The sequence below is a fragment of the Sphaeramia orbicularis genome, chromosome 9 (genome assembly GCF_902148855.1).
Source record: "Sphaeramia orbicularis chromosome 9, fSphaOr1.1, whole genome shotgun sequence".
Lineage (NCBI taxonomy): Eukaryota > Metazoa > Chordata > Actinopteri > Kurtiformes > Apogonidae > Sphaeramia > Sphaeramia orbicularis.
In genome coordinates, this window is record NC_043965.1 from 50,312,411 (window position 1) to 50,335,237 (window position 22,827).

At 38.0% G+C, this 22,827-nt stretch overlaps 1 protein-coding gene across 4 annotated transcripts in view; it reads left to right on the forward strand.

The window, feature by feature from the left end:
• LOC115425989 (endophilin-B2-like) overlaps positions 1-22,827 on the forward strand; it is a 56,646-nt gene that overhangs the window by 31,562 nt on the left and 2,257 nt on the right. For all 4 annotated transcript variants that reach the window (XM_030143895.1, XM_030143896.1, XM_030143897.1 and 1 more), the window contains 3 exons: positions 272-361; positions 525-625; positions 8,083-8,284. In XM_030143895.1, the coding sequence (XP_029999755.1) occupies positions 272-361; positions 525-625; positions 8,083-8,284 (393 nt within the window). The remainder of the gene's footprint in view (positions 1-271; positions 362-524; positions 626-8,082; positions 8,285-22,827) is intronic.

Genomic DNA, 22,827 nt, shown 5'->3' on the forward strand with positions numbered 1-22,827 from the left:
TTTTTACTATTCCGGCCCATTTGAGATCAGCTTAGGCTGTATGTGGCCCCTGAACTAAAATGAGTTTTACATTCCTAATCTAGATCATTCTCTTGATCCCATTCTAATAAACCAGAAGAGTGGGTCGACTAACTTCATTCAGACGACATGTTTATTTAGCCAAGTTCCAACCTAAATACACTGATAAGAGCCTCTGTTAGATGTTCTGCAAGGCCGTTGTAGCATGTCGGCAAATGGACGTTAATTTCTTATTGTTTTCTTTTCATTTCAGGCTGAACATGAACTCAGAGTTGCGCAAACTGAATTTGATCGCCAGGCTGAAGTTACACGGCTGCTTCTTGAAGGAATCAGCAGTACCCATGTATGCTTTACTGTTTTAGCTCTATTGTAGAGAAACATGTAAAAAAAAAAAAAAAAAAAAAAAGAGCAGGTTGAATTTAACAGCTCTGTATTACAGTATGACCTTCTCTCTTCTCTGGATTTGATTGTCAAGCAGAGAGTGATTGTCATGTTGTTGTCTGCAGGTAAATCACTTGCGTTGTCTGAATGAGTTCGTGGAGGCCCAGGCAGCTTACTATAAGCAGTGTCATCTCCACATGCAGGATTTACAGAAGGAGCTCGGAAGGTAAATGCTAGGCCTGTCACGGCCTGTAATACAAATACAACAAAATGTGATCGATGGAACTGTTTGACTTGTTTTTGTAGAAAAGCAGGAGTTTCCAGATTTTTTTCATCTTAAGACACAAGAGAACTTTGTTATCTTTCTAGGCTCTCAGTTAGCCCGTTTACATAGATAGATGGATGCTTTATTGATCCTTTGCAGGAAATTGTTTGGTTACAACAGCAGTAAAAAAAAAACCAAAAAAACACTGACCCATCCCAACAGACAACCAACATTAGAGACACAAAGTAAGAAGTAATTAAAAGAATAAAAGATGTATGAAATATATAGTATGTACAGTAAAAGTAAGGTTAAAAAATCATAACCATAAAAATTCATTAACTGAGAGTAATTAGATATTAATGAATGAATGAATGAATGAATGTTTTTTTTATTATTGTGCCTTGCATAAGAACATGCCCAGCCCTTACATGGGCTTATAAGACACCAAAAAAACAAACCAAAGATCAAATACCAGACAATAGGCACAATAGATATTAACAAGACAATATACTGACCTATTTAAACAAACACATCTGCTGCTTTTTCCAGGCTTTACAAACAAATAGTGCTAATTTATATACATTTGAGCAAAACAACCATTTCATCTCGTCATCATCAGTGCTCCAGAACATATCAGGATTTCGGATAAACATGTCATCAAACAGAGAGGCTCTCAGTTCATCATATAGAGGACAATACAAAAGAAAATGTGATTCATTTTTCACTTCCCCCAAATCACACAGTCCACAAAGTCTGTTTTCTTCTGGGATTTGGGTAAGTCTCCCAGTTTCTAAGGCCAAGGGAAGGATTCCTTTACGCAGCTGAGCAATTAGGGACCTTTGGTTCCTGGTCAAGTTTGCGCTGACGTAAAACTCTGTTTTATATGTTTTTTAATTGAATTTTTGTCTGCAGCTTCGGTTTAGTCAGGATCCTATTCACCCATTTTTCATCAAAAGCAGACATTAGGTTAGCTCTGATCTTGTTAATGCTACAAGAAAGGTTGTTGTGGAATATATATTGAAGTTGTGCTTCCACAAAGACAGCTCTGACCTCTGCCATTCAAGGGGACCTTGTCCTACTCCAGCCAAATACTTTTTTGGTTATTCGATTATCTGGCATATTAATAATTCGATTCCATAATCTAACCATTTCACATTTTCTTTGAATTGCACCAAGAACCCATGTCACCCTGCGCTGCCAAAACTGGAAAAAACTTATGAACCCCAAGAAAGCAGCGAATGGCTCTGTTTTCAACAGCGTCTAAAGCTGGACATTGGATAGATAATTGTAATGATAGGATCTGATGTGTTTACATGCACTTCAGAAATGCAATAATTGAAAAACCCTGGTTTAGATCAGTCAATTATCAGATTTCTTTCAGAGTACATATGTAAGTAGTGACCGTAGACTCAAACGTCATGTTACTGAGCCTGTTTACATGACCATAAAAGTCAGATAACTGGGAGTAATCAGATAATTGTAATAATCAGATCTGACGCATTTACATGCACGTCAGAAATGCGATAATTGAAAACACTGGTTTAGATGCTTCAGTCCATTATTGAATTTCTTTCAGAGTATGTACGTACATAGTGATGGTAGACTTACTTCCTGTTGTCTTCCATTCACATTTGACTACATAACTTCTGTTTTCTACAAGTGTAATTGCATTTACACATGCGCAGACGTAAAAGAACAAAATAAATGAGATTAACCTGTATACATGCAGTAAGACATCAGAGTGTTACGGAGAAATCCAAGTGTATTAATTAAATTTCTCATAATCAGATTACTGCTAAGTGGTAAAGCATATCAAATTATGCTGTTTACTTCATCACTTGAATAATTTCATAACTCCAGAAATCGGATAATAATCAGTTATTCGTGTTTGTAAACAGGCGCAATAATACATATATGAATTGTGGTCAATATTTATAAGCATTTATAAACTGTGAATCCAAGTTGATAAGTTTCTCACCACCACATATTATATTCTTAGATCAATAAACCCCTTTCTGTTTCTCACCAGTTTCTCAACTTTCCACCTCCTGACTCTTTCCAGAGGTTTGATTAGAAAGATGAATTGACATATCCTAGCATTGTCACACATTTACTCCATTTAACAACGTAATAAAAAAACATCCACAATTCATTTCAGGGCAGTGTTGAAGTAATATTCCAGACCGTGTCTTTCCTGGGTGCAGTGTCTTTGTCCAGTTTTAAGAAGACAGGTCTTTGGTTGGTTTTGTAGAGGTGTTTTAGGGCCATTGGACTTCACCAGTTTATTTTGTTTATGCAAGTTGGACAGTTTCACAAAAATAAAGCCTAAAAAGGTATCCATTCAAAGTTTAATAGTAAAAAGTATCAGATTGGTATTGGCAAACTAATGACAAAAAAAAAACCGGATCAGGAGCAAAAAAAATCCAGATTGGGACATCGCTAATCCATTATAGACCTATTTCCAGCTAAACTAACAAGTTACTGAAGAAAACAGGTAAATGTAACCAGTGAGCTGGGGTGTTTAATACATTTTCTTTTTTACATTTTTAAAAAAAAATTTTTTTATTGATTTGATGGTTTTGCATTTTTGCATTTACATCATTTTATATTAATGTGGTTAGTGGGTTTCATTTTGTGTGTGTGTGTGTGTTCATCATAAATGTTGGATTGTTAGGATGTGTGCCTAGTAGGGGTGAGAAGATTATCCGATACATATTGATACGCCGACACGTGCGTGCACGATCCAAGTGCACCGGTAGAGAAGCTGCAAGTGAATGAAAAGTTTGGAATGATATTGCGATGCATCGGTTACTGAATATTTGTATCGATAAAATTTGATCCGTTCAATAGAATATTTTTTCACTTGCATTTAAAAGTGTTACTCTTTGTTTGAGTAGGTTTTTATTTTCTCTAGACCCCTGTTAACATGCGCTGTGGATTTGTGGATGTGTACACTGCACACAACAGTCTGAACTCCGCGGATGCACTATGGCACGAGCACCTCCGATGAATACTGTAATGTCTGTATCTGAATCTTACAAGACTTAGAGGGGAGGTGACGACATGTGGTTTCTTAACGTGTACTTTTTACTATATCAACTGCATTGAATACTGCCATACATACCGGAGATACGTCCTTAAACAGTGACATACATATCTAACAGGACATCCCAGAATACCTTGGGCAACTGTCTCTTAAAGTGACAGAACCTTTTTCTGGATTACCTACATTTCCTGGATTTTTTTTTCTCATTTTGTCTCTCATAGTTGAAGTGTACCTCTGATAAAAATTACAGACCTCTCTCATCTTTCTAAGTAGGAGAACTTGCAAAATCAGTGGCTGACTAAATACTTTTTTGTCCCACTGTGTTTATCAGTGATCTGTAGAGGACAGCCTATTAGGTTTTTTCGTTTTGTCTGTTTAAACCAGGCTAACTGGTTTCTTCTCTCAGTCGTAAAACAGGTGACTTTTGGTTATAGCTTAAAGATCAGTTTCATGTTTGATTGTTTTATAGATGAGAAGCATTACTGTGGGTTCAAAGATATAAGTTGGTCAAAACTTTGCCCACATCTGACCACATCTAGCTGCATGCTGTGCAGGAGTCGGGTAGTACTATGAAACCTGATTACATCAGTGCTAGGCATGGTTGTGTATGACCACACTCAGCTGAGACATGGTAGGAGTCTACAGAAAGGGGTCAGACACTGGCCTTATGAGGCAGACAAACCATGATCACTGCCCCAGATGCTGTTTCTAAGAATTAATCAGGTCCTAGAGGTGCATAGAGAGTTGCATGATTCTGAATAACCATGTGGCAACTTTGACTTCAAATGATGATAGGGTTCCTCTCATCAGTAAAAACCATTACTAATCATTTTTGTCCTGTGCTTTTTTCCAGTGAAGGCGTGTAAGTATGACCACATGACCTACTAATTTTTGGCTGATGCTGTGAATCTTTCTCGCTTCTTTCTAATGTTCCCCAGTACAGACAGAGGACAAATTAGAGGGAAAACCCAACATATAGTGTCTTAATACGCTGTTGAGCCTCCATCAAAGCAGCTTCAATCATTCATTTTGATGCTAATGGACTAAAATAGGGGTGTCAAACATATGGCCCATTGGCCAAAACTGGCCCATTTGATGAATTTGTGAAATGCAAAAATCACACTGAAGATATTAACAATCAAGAATGTTAAATTCATATTGACCAATTTGATCTCAAATAGGTGAGACAAATAAAATATTATGATAATAACCTATAAATAATGACAACTCCAATTTTTCCATCTTATTGTGTAATAAAGTAAAATACAGGAACATTTTTACATTTATTAGCTATCATTTCATGCAAAAAAAGTGAATAACATAGGCAAATATCAACAACCTGAAATGTCTTAAGAGAAGTCAGTATAATTTTTCAAATATTATGCCTGTTACGAAATGTTTTATACCTTTGTAGATACACTGTATTCGATCATTTGTAATGCATATGTGTAAGTGAGACGCTGAGGCATAATATTGTTAAAATTGCACATGATTTACTTAGTAAATTTCTGGTTGTTCTTGGTTGTTCATGTTATTCACGTTTATTAAAGGATGATTTGTGGTTGTAAACAATTTCATGATGCAATTTGACTTTTTTCACACTAAAGAAGTTTGCAGTTGACATTATTCATATTTTTACGTCATTTATTACTTATATTATGTTAGAATGTTACTGGTCTGGCCCATTTGAGATCATTTTGGGCTGGAAGAGACCACTTCTATCAGGCTTTTTCTTTTAACATGTCACCTTTCTGTATGTATTGAAAATTAATTGATAAATGTCACAGATCTTACTTCAGGTAGTGTTTTTCCTCTTTCTACATGGACATGCATGTTTGTTTTGTGTCCACATAGAGTCAGCTTTGCAATGTGCAAAGAGGTGTGGTGATTAATTAATTTGCCGTGAATCATTCAAATGCCCACAGATGGAAAGCACTTGTATGTGCAGAGCAACATGCAGGATGTCGTACTTTATTACTTTTAATTCATCATTCTTATGTAAATGGCCAAATCATTTATTAATGATAATGACACAGGAGTTTGTGTTAGGGACCGATATTGGCATAAAAATGTAATATCGGTGAATATCGGTATCGGTTTTTTTGCCTATCATTAAAACCGATAAAATAATGCCTAGATCTCACTGGCATTTACCGACGCGTAAATGAACCATTGTTTGTCGCTGAAAGAAATGTGCAGTTTTCAAAACTGTACAGTAGAGTTGCCACACTGTAATAGACTCATGGAGGGAGGGAGAGAAAAGAAATAAATATGGCATTTTTACCACAACTTAACTCTTTCTCCGCCAATGACGAGATTTTCCATCACTCCGTGTTTTCACTGTTATACTGTAGTTGAAGCTGTTGCGGATCGTGTGAATTACTTTCCTTAGTCCAGAAACAAACAATTAAGCAGCTTTTTCGGAAAAATGACAGACCGGGTTTAATGTTTTCGCGCTGGAGTCTCCGTATCCCATGGCAACGCATCCAGCGGCAGTCACTGAATGAGGAAATGCAGACTGTGCAGGAACCGCACGCAGTTTCAAAAGCCTTAAAGATGATTATGGAGACAGAGCCTGACAAGTCAGTATATGATGGAGTTACAGAAGAACCATTTAGAGACGGGAACGGAGAAATGGAAGGTGAGGGAGACGGACACGGAACACAGGAAACACGGAGCGGCTCAGGTCCGACTCAGGTGCGCGGCGGCACGGAGCGACATGGGTATAATGACAGGAGGAAGAGAAAAGAGACATTTCTAGTGGACATTCAAGGAGAAGACAGACACACAGACATGGGACAAGACAAAGGACAGTGTTCATCTGTTAGTGAGTTCAGATTCAGACTGAGGACACAGAACAGATTCAGCTGTAGAATGTCAGCAGGGGCACAGGTAAGACACTGTTGGATTTGGCTTTAGTAGGAAATAAATAAATACATAAATTCATACATAGATAAATAACTAGATGTCCATATAATTATTTCCAGATCAAACACAGCAGGTGGTCCAACAGGAGGACCTGGTGCAGCCAAGCAAAGGCCAGAAATCTACAGTATTTAGTGCATTTGTTTCTTTTTTTCTTGAAAATGAGGAATATTTAAGTGTTTATGTCAAAAAACTAAACTACTATGTGGAAGACTTATAACTGATGTATGTAAATGTGATAAGTTTAGAAGGAACCTGGTGCTTTAGAAGATGTTTGGTCTAAAGTTTGGTGTAGATTCCTCTAATATTTTGTGGAATGATGGGATATCTTAGAGCTGTTTGTTATTATTATTGTTATTATTATTTAATTTTGTGATTTGGAATACAGTGTTACTGTTGGTAAATGAGAAAGAGTCAAAAATGTAAATAGGAAATCAATTTTATCTTGAAAATCAACATGTGATGTTACCTAAAATTAGTTTAATATCCCACATATATCGGCAGCGATGTCGGAATCGGAAATTAAGCGTTGGACAATATCGGCATATCGGTTTTTGGCAAAAAAGCCAATATCGGACATCCCTAGTTTGTGTTGTAGTTAATTTATACATTTAATTAAAGTTCAGAGGTCAAGCCCTATGCTCCTTTCAGGGTGATAATAATCATTTGTAATCAATAGACGTAATAGAAGTAATATTTGGAAATCATGAACATTAAAAAAAAAAGAAAAAAAAAGAAAGAAAAAAAAATATCTTGGTGTTAAATTTTCTAGTTTGACTATCAAAGTAAGTAATAATCAAAGTATAATCCAATAATCTTTCAAGAACATTTGTGGGAAGTTTTTACATTGAACTGAAGGGATCATAAGTCATATTCTGGTAAATAAATAGATGATTTTTTTTCCTCATTTCCATATTATATGCTAGAACATATGAGATGCTATGGGTGGGATATTACTCAAGCCTCCTAAAATCCATTGCTTTATTGCTGTTTTCTTTTCTTTTTAATCATTGTTTTTTTCAACAGTAATAATGAGCAAATGTAAAAATGCTCAGATCTGAAAATTGATGGATCCTTTGTAAGTAAAAAACAACAGTAGTCAAATGTTTTATGTACAAAAACACAAAATACAGCCTTTGGTGTTGTTTGATGTTGTATTAATCTGTATTATTATTGCAGTAAATTAGATATAGATTTATTGCAGATCTTTCCTTTAGTATTACTAAACTGAAGTATGTTTTTATTCAGTATTTTGTGGAAAGTTACTGAACTCGACATTATACAATAAGAAAATACTGCCTCAGTTTTGGGCATCTTTGTGTTCCGGGCATTCTTTCCAGATTTTCACTTTTCTGCTGGTGCTTTTTGTCTTTATTTTTCCCTTCAGTTTTTGTTTTGGTCGATCATATTCCTCTCTGATCATCACGTCTTGCCTCCCTTCCCACAGACTTCCAAATGCTTTCACACTGAACTCTGCCCACTCCATGGTAACCACCGCCTCTGCTCCAGAAGAAGCTACCAGTCCTGTGGAAACTGACACGCTGAAGATTGAGGAAGTACAGGCACCAGCTACGGGAACCCGCAAGGCCAAAGTCCTGTACGACTACGATGCTGCTGACTCCAGTGAGCTCTCCCTGCTCGCTGATGAGGTGAGCTTTCTATATGGGCAGGTGTTTGAAACAATATGCAAAGTCAAGTGAAACTCTGAATTACAGCCCAACATGAGGTGTGCACAGTTCTGTTTCTGTCCAACAATGTTTTTACTACACTAAAATCATATAGAAAAGAACTCAATATTATTGGCACCTAGATTAATTTTGATGACTATTTGTTTCCCATCACGTGAATCCTGACAACTGAAGAGACTGACTGTAATGTCACACAAAATACAAAATAATACGTTCATTTAGATAAGAAATGAAAATACATAAACAAACTGTGATACACTGGGATCTCTCAGTTGAGGGAGCACCATTGCATTTTTCATGTAAAGTAAACCCAAATTCAAAAGTTGACCTTCTTGTTGTACCTTAGACTGCACGGCTATGTTAGTAGCATGGTAATATGCTACTAATATAGCTGGCAAATAGTGAGGCACTTAGGGTGGCTACCCCAGAATCCATGCCAGTGCCTCAATATGTGTTCGCTGTCTCTTAGCTCATGCACAGTCTGATGAATCGATGTATCTTCTGCTCGATAAATAATGCCTGTGAAGTGATGATGTATTTTTGACGGTAGAATCACACTGATGAATTCATATTTGTGATGGAGAAAGCGTAATCATAAAGTTGCATTTCGTGTTTTTTAATTCTTGATGTCAAAACTTTTTCATTCTTATTCTGACAGATAAAATACACACAATACATATTATGTACGACTGAAGTCATTCAAGAGTTTACAAATTTATTTTTTGCACAACTATAGAATAATATGCATGCATTTCTGTCTTATGCACATGAATCTTTTTGACAGTTTCCTTACCCCGTAGAGTTAACCTTTTTAACCTTTAAAATTTCCCAGTGAACATACTGGATGGAAGGTGAAATATCCTGGCATAAACATAAACCCTGCACAGTTTACTAACCAATTTTATTATTTGATCATTTAGCTCTGAGGAGCAATATAAATGGGGACACATGAGACGGTCATTCACAGACATCTGTGACATACTGGACTGACACACCTCTTTACTGACTTTACTGTTACTGATTAAACACTACAGGTAATAACACTAATGTTAAATTACATTAGTATTGTAGTATTGTAGTCAAGACTGCACCATCTGAGACCAAGACATTTCTGAGACCAGAGGGTTCCAAGACCAAGACTTTTAAGGGTCGAGACCAAGTCAAGACAAAGACCAAGGCAGGTCGAGACCGAGACAAGACCAAGACCTTACAAACAATGAAAAATTATTAGAAGAGTGAACAAATATAACAATTCTGTATTTTAAGATTGATTTACAGTAACAGTAATTATGACTGTCTCTTCACTTTTTTCAAAGCAGCACAATGCAGGACATCTTTTTTTTTTTTCTTATCTTAACTTGTCTTGTCCAGCATCCTAACAGCAGAATGGTAGTGTGGCTGCCTCTTGGTGTTGAACAAATTTGCTTTGCCAAGGGTAACTTCATAAAGTATATGAAGCTCCCCTTGATATTCTACTGTCTTTATGATCAGTTTTGTTGAACCACATTTCAATGCCAGACCTGACATCGCGGGGGGGAGGAGGGCAAGAAAGAAGAAGTTGGTGATGACCCTCACAAGAAAGTATCAACAATACAAACAGTAACAACCATGGTGATAATTATGATGGTAACAATAACTACAACCAGAACTGAGTAAACTGGGCAGAAGAGAGAGAAAGAGAAAAAAAAAAAAACTATAATAAAAATAAAATAAATACATAAGACCTATTAAATGATGAATATATGAAACGAAAGCATGAACAGAATGTCATACACCACATCCGCCCAAATAATACCAGTAACAAATAATACCAGTAACAAATCCACTCAACATCAGTTGTTCACATTAGTCTGCAGTGACAGAGTGAACAAGGCAAAGAGAATGAGGTGAAGAACACAGACATGCAACTGCCCCCCCCCCCCCCCCCCCCAAGGACCAGGGCCCAACAAAGAGGGCCCCAAGGCCCGGCCAACCAGCAGACACCACAGAGAGCGGGGATCCAGCAGCACACACCCCCCCCCCCCCCCTCAAGAGGCAACAGTGTGCCCACCCTGAAGATGGTGAAGGGAGGCCCCAGCCAGAGGCCCCACAGCAGCCGAGCACAGGCCCCAGGGGGGGCCGCCACACCCCCACTTGGGGCCAGCCACCGGTCCCCAAGCCCCACGAGCACAGGAGCCACCCATCCCCCCGGGCAGGGGTCCCACTCAGCACACCAGGCGGCTGGGCCGGCCCAGACAACCACCCACTGTGGGCCAGTGGGCACCACAATGCCATGGCCAAACGCCCCAGGGGCCCAGAGGCCCACCCCCACATTCCTGCCCCCCGTCCCACCAAGCCCAACCCCCAAACCCCACACGCCCTCCAGTCCCCCACTCACCCACACAAGCATATGCACACACACCCACTGACACCCAGACACACACACCAACCATCCCACATGTTCGGCCATTCACACACACCCACACGCATAAGCACCTCCACCCATGCCCATACACCCACCTACCCACATGCACACACCTACATGTACACACACACCCACCCATGTACCCACAGCCAATGCAGGAAATCTCAATTCTTGGTTTATTTTGTGTCAAAAATCCAGCAACCATCAACCGAACAGCAGTTGTTTCATCCACAGAATTACTGCATTAAAATAATGGGAACATACCAAGCCTAAATAAAATGCAATGACAAAACACTTGAACGTCTTCACCATCCAAAACAAACCCATGAGTATATATATGTGAGTGTGTGTGTGTGTATATATGTATATATATATATATATATATATATATATATATATATATATATATATATATATATACATACATGCCATATTTTTTGTCACAGTTTTTGGTTCAGTTTGGTTTTGCATTTCGTTTGACAGATGTATTCTTTGTGTTTTTTTATTTTATCATTACTCACCGCTAGTGATGACCCGATCTGGATTTTTTTTGCTTCTGATCCAGTTGTTTTAGGATTTGCTTTACCGATACTGATCTGATCCAATAGTATTTACTATGAAATTTTGATTTAAATTTGGAGTCATTATTTATAGGTTATTATGCTATTATATTTTACTTGAGATCACAATTTGGCTGAATGTGGAACCTGAACTAAAACAAGTATGACACATTTGACTCTTAATAACTTCAGTATAATTTTTGCACTTTCCAAATTCATACTGTGGGATAAATTAGAACCTTTGGTGGGCCAGTTTTGGCCCACAGGCCACATGTTTGCCACCCCTGCTATAGCGCGTCTATGGACAGGTCCATCCAGGGATTGATTATATGGGGGAGATGTGTTCCGTTCCGTTCCGTGCTGTGCGTCGCTGGGGAAACCCTGGGAAACAAATCAAGCAACCAATAACTGGTTGCTTTGAAATAGATCCGTTTCCACTCTAATCATCAGTGGCATGAGCAAATAACTTAACAGCGGTGGTCCCGACCAGTCTTGTCTTAAAATCCTGAGTCCACACAGTTCAAGACTGAGAGGAGACCAAGACGAGACCAAGACATTAAAAAGCAGTCTTGAGACCAAGACCGATCTCGAGTACTACAACACTAAATCACATCACACCTATGTAGAAGTGGACAGACAATAGATGCAAACCAGATCTATGTTCTTGCTCATTTTCTAGGGTGGATCCGACTGGAAAAATAGAACCATGAAAACCTTCTTTTTTATTTATTCAATTAATTCTTGTGATGAAATTATTTCCTGACTGCAAAACATTATATGATGTAATCAGTGCCAGCTGCACTGCACTATTTAGATTCTGGATTTACTAGTATTATTAAATGTTGAATTTACGATCAGCTGCCACAATGCTGATGAAAATGACACTCAAAAACACAACGAAGGCATTACTGCCAGTAGAAATGGTTGATGTGTTGTATTGGATACAAATGAAGACCCTTCTTTAAATATAGAGTCAGACTTTGGAAGAATCAGTACTTTGTTACTAACAGTGTTTAGTGCTAAGTTCAAACCATAAAACCCACAAAGTTAATGTACAATCACAAATGATCACCGCTTAACCGAAGATGAAACAATCAATCAATCAACTCAAACAGACGATTCTTTAGATGAATTCTCAGTTGTCCAAAAGCAGATTTCCTTTCTCCCTGTTTTTTTTTTTTTTTTGCGTCTGTAGACATCGCTGACAAAGACAAAAGCATCTGGGAAAGACTCTGTGTCTGTGAATTGGCTTATTCAAATCAAATCAAATTTTATTTATATAGCATTAAATGATAACAAACGTTATCTCATGACACTTTTCATTTAGAGCTGGTCAAAAACAGACTCTCTTATTACTTATACTGCAAGTCTGGTTTCAAACTGCTTTAAATGTGTTTAAAAGTGTAATGAGATAACGTTTGTTATGATTTGGTGCTATATAAATAAAATTTCGGACAGACTTATGAATTGATAGATTTATTTATTGATTGATTGATTTTCTGCACTGGGGTGTTTTTTCCCTGCTCCATTTGTAGTCTGGAATACAAAGTGCTTTAACAAGCATGACTGCTGACCTCTAGTAGAAGTGATAGACTTCCTAGAAAAGACACTAGATATTTTTGCTCTCTTAGTCTCACTTCCTGTTAGATAGCTCCAGTATAATTAGAGAAACTGACAGAGGTGAAGGGTCCAAAAGCTGATCAGTGTCATATGTTCATATCTATAAATAAACATTCACAGACTTTCAAGAAACCTAAACTCATTTTGGACACAGTGCTCTGCAAAAGTCTTCAGCCACCTTTATCTTTGTTGTTTTGAAGGGTTGAAAATAGCATAAATATTTATTTCTCGTTCTGTTTTCTTCAGTTGTAGCAAGAAAATACAGAAAATATGTGCACAGCCTTAAAAGAGACACAAAAACCTGAACTAAATGCAATTTTAAAGGTTAATGTCACTATTTAGTGTGACCTCTGACCCCATGACAAGAAGCAGCACAAACAGTTAGAAACATCTGACATGTATTGAATGAAACCTGGTATAAAACATCAGAGAATGAATGCAGTAAATCTCATATTGTCTAATAGTCCATGGGCCCAGAGGTGTTACTGTGCACACCCCCCCCCCCCCCAGGATATCATTTTGTTTGGTTAATCATAATGATTACAAATCACAATGTTAACGCTTGATAGCGTGGGATAGACTCACATTACAGATGCTTTTTCAAAATGGCTGATGCAAAATCGGACAAATCAATTTTCCTCATAACTCAGCTCCCTGAGTACATGCGGACATGAATTAGGTATCAATTCCCATGTTTCTGAGGTTAAGACATTCACTGTTTAACATGTTATGCCAGACATTATAAACTCCCAAGTACCTCCTTACATATTTCAAAGATCAAAGAATCTAGAGAGTAGAACTATACAACAGTAGCTAATATTGAACAAACAATGTAAGATTCAAAGTGACAGCGTTTCTCGTTCTGTTTTTATTAGTCATCATTTGTGTCACTTTCATATAATTCCTGGGATGGATCAAGATCTCCCTCAGGTTTATCAGACTTTCTATCTGTTGAATCTATCAGATTTTGATATTCGACAAGAAGATCAGGGAAGCAGCTACCTTCAAACCAAAGAAGTTCAATCTGTCCATCTTCGTCCTCCCAGCCATGACCATCTGTTGCCTTTGGTATCTGTATCCTCAGAGTATCAGCACATATCCAAATAGCCATGTGATAGTTGGATCTTTGTAACCTTGTTCTTGAGCGTATTTTCAGTAGAGCACCACTCTGGTCTCTGTTTCTTTTTGATTTGAATAGAGTGCACCGATTTGTTGAACACTGGTTTGTGTATTTGATCATCAGATGTTCAGCTGTAGGCATGTCCCTCAGAGATAAGGGTGATCCTTCTTCTCTGGTATTTAGCAGCAAAATCATTTTGACTCCACACATATAGGAAGAGTCTGACCAACTGGATCTTGTTGGCATCATTTGTGAGGAATGCTTTCCAATCTGAGGGACACTTTGTTTTTTCACCCTGTACAATGAGTTTCTCGCCAGAACCATGTCCTCTTTTCTCCATGGATTTCAACAAATCTGGTTCATACATTTCAGTACTAAAGACTATAGAACTTCTCCTTGGCTTCCTTGTTGATCTTTTCAGCAGACATTGCATTCTGTTCTATCTCTGCTGGAGGTGCAGCGCCAGAAGACAAACAGTATAATTTGCTTGGATCATGCATGTCAAATGGGTTCATGACGCTCCTTATGGCATCAACTGTGCATTTGACCATCGCCTCACTTTTCTTCATTTTAGCAGGTCCTTGTGTTTCCTGGCACCACTAGAGTCTGACAGCAAGGTTTAACTTTATCACAGGCCAAAGCAACCTCAGATGAAACAGGCATGTGGTCAGGAAACACAGTATCCCCAATTTCTAGGTTATAAACAGGTAAGCCATATGATAAAACAAGATCCAGTGCGTGACCCGGTTCCTGAGTGGGGCCACTCACAGACTGTTTAAGGTTAAAAGAGTCCACAAGATCTAAAAAGTCTTTGATCAGCTTATCAGTACAACCTATATAAATATTAAAGTCCCCACTCCCCAACAATTAAAACTCTCTCATATTTAGGCATAAAGTCAGCCAGGAAATCAGAAAAGTCACATGTAAAGTTCTTATTGTATTGTATTATTCAAATATTATTCATTTTCAACAGAATTATGAAGATTTTTACATGGATGCAGCCATTTTGACAGAAAAGAGTCATAATTATTTAGCAGCCATCCTGCTTTTTTGTTCAGAAAGGATGAAATACTGGATTTAAGTGCTCAGTGGGGTCTTCAGTGAATGTCTTAACCTCAAAAATATGGGAATTGATACCTAATTCATGTCTGTATGTACTCAGGGAGCTGAGATAGGAAGAAAATTGATTCTCCGATTTCGCATCAGCCATTTTGAAAAAGCAGCTGAAATGTGAGTCCATTCCACGATATCAAGTGTTAACATCTTGATTTGTAATCATTATGATTCACCGAACAAAATAATACCACTCCTGGGGGGGTACACAGTAACCCCTCTGGGCCCATGGACTATTAATAAAAAGGGCTTTTCCCCTGAAACTTTATTTTTTCTTGCTGTACATTCTTCACATATATCAGAGTGGATCTAAATATAGAAACTGAGAAATGCCTGTGTGTGGACATTGGAACTTTACAAAACCAACAAACAAAATATTCCCCTAGGACATTTGTACACTATTGTATATTTTCAGTCCTGCATTGTTTGCCTTCAGTTTGGACATTTTGAGCCTTTATTTCATAGCGTACAGTAAAAAAAGATGAACAGCAACAGCAGTTTGATTCCAGGCCAACTCGTCTTGCACTGGATGTCACAATCATCATTGGACATTTTTAACCAATGTGCTTTATTTCCTCTGCCAAGGAATGGCGGGAGTTATGCTTTCATTGGGGTTTGTCGGTTTCTGTCTGTCTGTTAGCAAGATAACTCAAAAACTTACGGACAGATTTGGATGAAATTTTCAGGAAATGTTGATGCTGGCACAAGGAACAAAGGAACAAATTAAATGATAAAAATGTATTATAATGACTCATGTTTATTCACATGGACCAGCTGCGATTAATCAAAACCCATTCTAGTAACTTTAAACAGATATAGTAAAGGCAAACATTTGCCTGTATTCACTTAAATCAAACAAAGAGCATCAGTTCTCTGTTTTTTTTCTTCTGTCTACCAAGAATGTTTGACATGTTTGAAGTTTGTGACTCCCCCAGTGAAATGATGGTATGAATGTGCATCAATCAATCTTTATATAGCACTTTTCATACAGTGAGGACGTAGCACAAAATGCTTTACATAGAAGTTTAAAAATCTTGAATATTTTTTTTTGTTCAAATTAAAAATAACTTAAATTTTTGCTTGAACAATACCAATAAACTCAACAAGACTGCTCCCTGACACCATATTTTTCCAAATAAAAATAGGAAATGTGCAATTATCTTACAACTATGACAAGAAAGTTACTTTTTTTAGAACAACAAACAAATTTTGGTAACAAAGATGAACTTTTTAACTATATCAGTGGCTGCAGTGAGCCTGTTTACATTCCACATCTCAGAACATTAAAGTGCAAACTGTACAATTTGTGCAAAATCAGAAACATTGCACATTTTTCTTTTCCAGTCCAATCCTTGTCCATTCTCCAAACATAAACTCCTTGTCTTGTCTAATGACAGATCACCATGGCAGTAGATTTGTTTGGTGTACGTCCCTAAAATGAGTCCAGGGTGCTCCAACGCTAAAACATTAGCTCCACCTGCTACTTGTTCTAACCTGAAGAAGAAAAAAAACACCCAGGAGTGACCCCATCCCTCCCCTAGCAAGCCTTCACTCCTCCCCTAGGGGGCTAGACCCACAGTTTGAGAAACACTGCATTAGGTGGAGTTTTGTGGGAAAAATTGGTTCTCTGACCATTATTCAACCACTATCAGGTCGATGTAGCTCAAATTGAGTTCATGTTGATTGTCTAATGATTATCATGGATAGATTTATATATAGCAGAAGATTGAGGGGGTTTTGGGGATTCACCCTTGCTCTCGGCCCCCGACAGCATAAGCCTCGTTATTTGGACTCACTCTGGTCTCATCTGTTTTATTTAGAAGTTGGTCTTTGTTGGAATTTTCAGTTTTACAGAGTCATGCTTATTTAGCCAATATACTGACAACCAAATCGTGATCTACTGGTTTCACAACAGCAGTTCGGTTTGTGTTCTTAACATTTTTTTAAAGGACACTTTGTAGATATAAACATTTTTATTATGTAATTTTACTTTTTTCAGTCTAAAACACAGAGAAAGGTTTGGAGTTGACATTTTTTATAGGTTGTTTTGTTATCATTTGACTGGTTCGGCCCGTTTGAGATCATATTAGACTGAATATGTGAGATCATATTAGACTGAAATGAGTTTGACACCCCTGTTCTACAGCCTGAAAACAGGGATGAACAGGAATGTCTTCACTGTATACAGTCGCAGAAAAAATCATTAGACCATCAAAAGTCATCAAAATCAGTGGTTATGCAATCAAGTACTAACTCCTGTGTGTATCATGTGACTAAAACAGACAGAAAAGAAAACATGGAATGTCCAAAAGCACTGTTTTTGGCAGTACGATGCCAAATTAAAGCTGTTGATGTAAGAACTGAAGTGATTTTGGTTATTATCAAGAAAACATGGAAAATGGATAGATATCAGCTCTGAAATTAAACTCTTATGAGCTATTTTTGTTGTTTTCATTATATTTGTCCAAACAAATGTACCTTTAGTTGTACCGGGCATTAAAATGAACAAGAAATTGGAGAAAACAAGAGTGGTCTAATAATTTATTCAGCAACTGTATATTAAATGTGTGGCCAGATATGAATATGAAGCACAAGATGAGTGGTTGATGGGAACAGACATGCCCAACTGCAGGGCCAGTACCAGCGATGGTAAAGCGGGTGTAGTATTACATTATTTTCTATTGATCACTGAAAGAATGTCATTAATTTTGTTTCACTTTGAACTGTGTAACAAGAAAAATTTGATGGGCGGGTCATGAGAAAGTTATTGTAGCAGTTTTCCCTATGTAACTTCAGGTTGGGAACTCATAGGGGTGTGCGGGAGAAGTTGTTCAGTGCTTCTCATGTTTTCACACAAGATAGTGATCAGTAGGAAAGTGCATCTGCAGAGCTTGTTGTTCATTGCCTGAGAACTAGCATATTTTGGGACTTGTTTTATTTTTGTTGGAGTATACAGGACTGTTGGCATTTTCCATTAATTTTCCAAACCGTTAAATGCTCTGGAGGGTCATGAGGATGCTGGGGGTGGGGTATATCATGCACATATCGACAGTTCACCTCAGGGTTGATGTTTACAGATTCATTCTCACATTCACACCTACAGGCAATTTAGTTTAACCAATTAACATATGGTGGTGCATGTCTTTAGATGGTGACAGGAGAACCCACACATGCTGCTGACATTTGGAAATGTGAAATCAAAAAATCGTATAGCTGTCATTTAAAGAAAGAAAAAAACAGAGGTAAAAACAAAATAGTAGTTATTCAATATGTCCTCCTGAGACATAGGGAAGTAAATGTTTTAGTGTTTTTACATTAAATAATTATCTTGATTGTAAACTGCATATTGCAACAGTTCTTCTGGATACATTTTTTAATGGAATGTCCTTTGCAGGTTTTGTTTGTTTAAGTTAAGTTGTGAAATGCTTGCCTTCTACAGAGGACAAAAATGCATTGCTGGGCTTGATGATGATACCTGACTGTTTGCATGTGCATCAGTATCCTGGATACTGTTGGCTTTTTTTTATGTAAACCTTGGAGAAACCCTACTCTAGCTGAATGATAATTACTCGTTACATGTCAAGAGTCAATCATCTTTATTCTGTCAGTATATAGTTCACATTGGACGTGCACCACACACCGAAATTTGCCCTCTGCTTTTAACCCATCACTAGATGATGCAGGACATACATGGGCACACCACACACTGCATACTAGAAGCAGTGGCCTTACTATGTCAGGTGCTCGGGAAGCAAATGCCTTGCTCAAGGGCACATAAGCCAATAACTCTCCATCAGTCCAGAGAATTGAAGCAATCACAAGCCGACTCCCCAGTCCTCTAAGCCATGGCTGCCCGCATATACACACCTTGTCCCAGTTAAGGCGAAGACACATCAACCCGATTTTCGGCGGTCGGACGTCGTCGGGCAGTCTGGTGAGGTCGGTGACATGAGTCTGTTTGGCGCGTTCTGAGCGATCGGCCATTGTTAATGCCATCACCAGTTTTTTCAGCCAATTCAACATGTGTAATCAGCCACTACCTGTTGTTTAGTTGGACCAGTGTGATTGGTAGAGGGATGCCCTTGACTAGTGAATCAGTGAATGAGAAGTTTCCATGTGAATACAGCTATGCCAAGATACTTCACACTATTATTATCTTCTATAGTAAGCCATGAACTGCTCATATTGTATCTGAATGAGTGCCAGTCAGTGCTGCCTTTGGATTTCATTCATTCCATGAGGTGAACACTATTAGCATTGTTAGCATAGTGTGAATTCTCCTTAATGTTCACCTGCGACATCTTTCTTCTTCCACAAGAAGCCTGAGAGCTGACAACGCCAGTATCTTCCTATTACAACAACCCCTCTTGACTACTCAACACTCTCTGCTGACAACGACTGACAACAGTGAGCTCTGTGATTTGGTCTAAAGAGATGTTCCGTCATTTTCCGGTTTTACGTTTCACGCAAGCTCAGAATGTGCACTCAAGTTGGTAGTTGATTTGTTGTGTTCTTCACACTTTTTTGACTGTGTCTATGAGACCGGAGCCAACTGATCAGTTGGGCTACCTTTTCTGGCAACGATCAGCAGTCGGTTTGGTATGTCTCTGCCCTTATATGCAGCTGTGGATGACTGTGTAGTTGCAAAATGACATAATGACAAACATGGCAGCAGTAACAAAAGCATGTCACTACCATAGTGACACAGACAGAGTTTTGTCCATCAGTAATAAAAAAAAAAAAAAAGTATGAGTAAAAGTATACTTTTCAGATGAAATGAAAGACACATTGGAAAGATGACTGTTTCAAATCCCAAAGTGCAATAGGTCAGGTCACAGCAGGCAACACAACAGAAACATGACTATGTGGATAAAAAACAATCACTGAACTGTATCATGACAACCTTCTGAAGTCAGTCATGGCTGCAGAGCTTCATCCTCTTCCTCATCCTACAGAGTAACAGCTGGAGGACATGATTTCATCTGCCATGAACACCACTAAGAGAAATCTACAATGCATTTTTAGTATTTCTCAGAGTTAAGTCTGCTATAAACCAAAGTGGCCTCATTTTTTACAGTCACATAATAGGTGCCTGTACAAAGATAACATTGTAATGAGTAATCGGGATATTAGTATTTATCATGTAAACAGGAATATGAGTATCCAGATGTTTTTGTATGTTATGTAAATTGCATATTCTGAATACAATCAAAACCTTGATATGCCTCATAAAAGGGATACTGTGTTTATATACACCTTAAAGTATCCAAGCACAAGAAACTGACCTGATTGTATTCCTCAAAATGAACGTAATATACAGTGTACGTGAGTTAATTTTTTCAGTTTTTTGTTCCTGCATAGATTGTCCTAATCAATATAATTCACATCAACCAGTGATTCTGAAGAAGTTCAGTTCGTATGTCTTCATTACAACACACAGACACCTTTGGCTCCGAACTCTTTCCTTAAACACACTAATGATACTTTTTGAGATAATTTTTGAATATTGTAATATAGAAATACTGCATACAGCTCCATTTAATGATTTCAGTTTGATACGCATTTTTGATACATATTTTTGGTACTCTGTTTTCTATGGAAAATCTCCTTCTTGTCGTCTTTGTTTTTGGAAGGTGTTCAGTCTACATCTCTGCCCCACAAATAAATCAAAAGATCAAGTTTCTGATGAGTCACTTCTCTGGAGTATTTTTGGTTTTATTTAGCTTGGATCCTAAAACTCGACCCCCTGAAAGGAAGTGTGAGTGGGTAGAGACTTATGGAGGAGGAAATGCAACTGCAGGAATCTGCCCAGACATCACCCCGGTGACTCACATCCTTAACCATAGTGACGACCAGAAGGGAGTAATTACACACAAGATGAGAACGTGAACATTGTTCAAGTTGGTTTTCCCTTATAAACCTTTACTTATTTAGGCTTTTATATCATTGTGGGATTTTTCTGTGAACGACAATCCATCAGCCAGACTGATTGGCATCATCTAATACAGGGGGGCTCACACTTTGTTGGCTTGTGAGCTACTTTTAAAATGACCAAGACTTCACTAGATTTACCTTCACTATATATTGATAAATATATCAGCTGATTGCTCAGTAGGTAAAACTACATCTAATATTTAGTGTGTCCCCCCTTGGCAAAAATCTAAGGTAACTCTAAGGAAACTCTCTAGAATGAGCTTCTGAGAGTGTGGAATGACATGGGGTTGAAATTCTCAGAAAATACATCGACACAATGCCAGAAAGATATGCTGCTGTGATTGTTGCCACTAAATATTAGAGTAAAATGTAAAAAAAAAAGGACTGGACTGATACATTTGTAGGTGAAATATTCTCAGTACCTTTGCCTTTACCTTTTGTAATGGCAAAAAAATTGAAATTCAGGCTCTGGGAACAAATAAACCACTTGTTTCTTAAGATTTGACAAGTGTTCTAATATTTTTGCACACCACTGTATATATTTTTAAGTGTTGGTTGAAAACAATAGATTACTGACTACAGCACCATCATGTTGTTGAATCAGATTTTGTGTAATTTCCACCTACAGATGAGGAACACCACAATTGCCTCATCATGGTTTATCAAGAAATATCTATTAAAACTGTCCACATCAAACAAAATATACTCAGTGACTTTAAATGCACTAACTTGAAACAGTGGAGGTTTTGTGCAAATATAAATATCTAGCAGACTTCGTTCATTGTTTTCGATAGGTTGTCTTCCACACTTATTAACAACAAAATAATGTGTACTTAATTTATATGAAATCCAGTAATGCTTTCAAAACCGGCATGAAGTCAACTGGAATCACCAGTAAAACCACAAATCACCTTAATTTTCTGTACAGTTTGTTTGGAATCGAACAAACAAGGTCAAAACTGTCACAGTTAATTCTGAACTGTGGATCAACAAACTTAGCAAAGTTAATGATATCACATAATAACTTTATACCTTCATAAGCCTCATAATCCAACTCACCCGTGTAGAAGAAACACTGTTATTTCAGCATCGAACTCCATTCTTTTCACTTAGAGTCTGTGTCCAGTGGAGAAAACAACAGCTGTCTGTTTTCATCACTCCTATTCTTTGACTCTAAGGGCCTGATTTACTAAAGGTTTGCGCGTGTAAAAACGTGCACAAACTTGACTGCGCACACAAAAACATCTTGAAGCTTATCTACTAACAGGGAGCACCGAGGTTTCCGCCTCTCAAGTGGGCAAAATAGCTGGCACAACCCATTTAGCGTGTTTGTCCTGATGAATATGCAATATGGGCGTTTCTGCCAGAACGCGCAAAATTATTGGGAGGAGTAAATGCAAATATTTATTTAGCGTGTGTGATGTGATTTACCAAACCTGAACCTGATTGCAGTGGCTGATTTTGCATCTATATTTAGCGCGTCTGAAAGGCAGGTTTTAACTTCACACAAAACTGGCTGCAGTACTTGTGGCGAGGAGGAGGCATAGGCACAACGCAGAGAACCAATCTGTTCTGATCACATCAACATTTTTGGAATGACGGAAGAAAAAAAAAAAATTGAGACGTATGGCCTCCCACTTTTTGGGCCTGTCTCCCACGCCCGGTTCCACCAGTGGCACATCACCATTCGGCCAGGACCGACTCCTGAGAGACCTCTCTCTCTCTCTCTCTCTCTCTCCCTCCCTCCCTCTGT